This window comes from Seriola lalandi, unplaced genomic scaffold (assembly GCF_002814215.2).
Source record: "Seriola lalandi dorsalis isolate HSWRI2012SDOR001 ecotype SW California unplaced genomic scaffold, Sedor1 jcf7180002054887, whole genome shotgun sequence".
NCBI classification, from domain to species: Eukaryota; Metazoa; Chordata; class Actinopteri; order Carangiformes; family Carangidae; genus Seriola; species Seriola lalandi.
In genome coordinates, this window is record NW_019525439.1 from 1,068,768 (window position 1) to 1,069,822 (window position 1,055).

The window sequence follows — 1,055 nt, forward strand, 5'->3', positions numbered from 1 at the left end:
AATTTTTCACGTTTTGCTGTTATTTAGTTTTAATTAGTTTCCTGTTCAACATAATTACAGCTTGTTCTTCATTACTGACAGACTGATGCTGATATCCAGTTTATTTGGTAAGTAAATGATTATTTTTTAAAGGTCCAACAGTTTTAATGTGTATGATGCTTCCTTAAAGTTAGTGCATTATTTCCCTACGTGTTTTAACTGGAGAACAGGAGACAGTTAGCATCCCAATTAATATCTAGTTAGCTAGGAAGTGTTTGCTATGCTAAACGTACCTGGTCCCACCGGGCTGGTAACCTGTGTTAACCACAGACTGTGGGGCTGTAAACCTGGTAAAAACATCAATTTAACCTCCGTTAACGATGTTTGTTTTGTGTTTCTGACACGTGACACAGTTTAAGTGACCTGTGTTAGTGTGATGTAAGATGTGTATAAGAGACAGCTGTGAGGACGTTCACAACAGACAGAAACTCTTTGATTTAGACGAGGTCGAACAACACGTCGTACAAACTAGTTCTTTTCTAGAATAACCTGAATCCTACTGTCAGTTACAGCTTACATCTGATCAGCTGATGGACGTCGTCCTTTAAAGTAAATGTCCCAGCCCTTTGAACGGTCGCTCTTTAAAGACAGACAGCTGGGTTCAGGAGAGTCTGGTCTCTGCTGCTGGATCCTGAAACAGAAACAGAACTGATGAATGTGCATGTTGGATAAAAACTGATGAAAAATATGTTCAAACTTTTAATAAACAAAAACTGACTTTTAATGTGAAACATCTTACTGACAGTATAATTTCTGACCTTCCACCAACAGATTTTCTCAAATCAAGAGGATGATCCATGGACCGGTCGCTTTTCATGGACACACAGCTGGATCCAGGTCCAGTTCCAGGTCCAGTTCCAGGTCCAGGTCCAGGTCCAGCAGAGTCTGGCTTGTGCTTCTTCTTTCTGCTTCAACACAACACACAGAGCTTTGAGTGTGAATAATGATGGAGCAGTGATGTGAGTCATGGACAGTTAGAGATCCTCATCTCACCTCTGAGCTCTGGTCTTTCTCTC

At 40.7% G+C, this 1,055-nt stretch overlaps 1 protein-coding gene across 1 annotated transcript in view; it reads right to left on the reverse strand.

The window, feature by feature from the left end:
• Nucleotides 1-1,049, reverse strand: part of LOC147817803 (uncharacterized) — a 17,846-nt gene extending 16,797 nt beyond the window's left edge. Inside the window, exons 1-3 of the mRNA XM_087180080.1 lie at nt 1,033-1,049; nt 798-944; nt 557-670 (exon numbers count right to left, since the gene is read on the reverse strand). Of these exons, the coding sequence (XP_087036206.1) occupies nt 557-670; nt 798-856 (173 nt within the window). The 5' untranslated portion in view covers nt 857-944; nt 1,033-1,049. The remainder of the gene's footprint in view (nt 1-556; nt 671-797; nt 945-1,032) is intronic.
• Between the last annotated feature and the right edge of the window lie 6 nt (nt 1,050-1,055).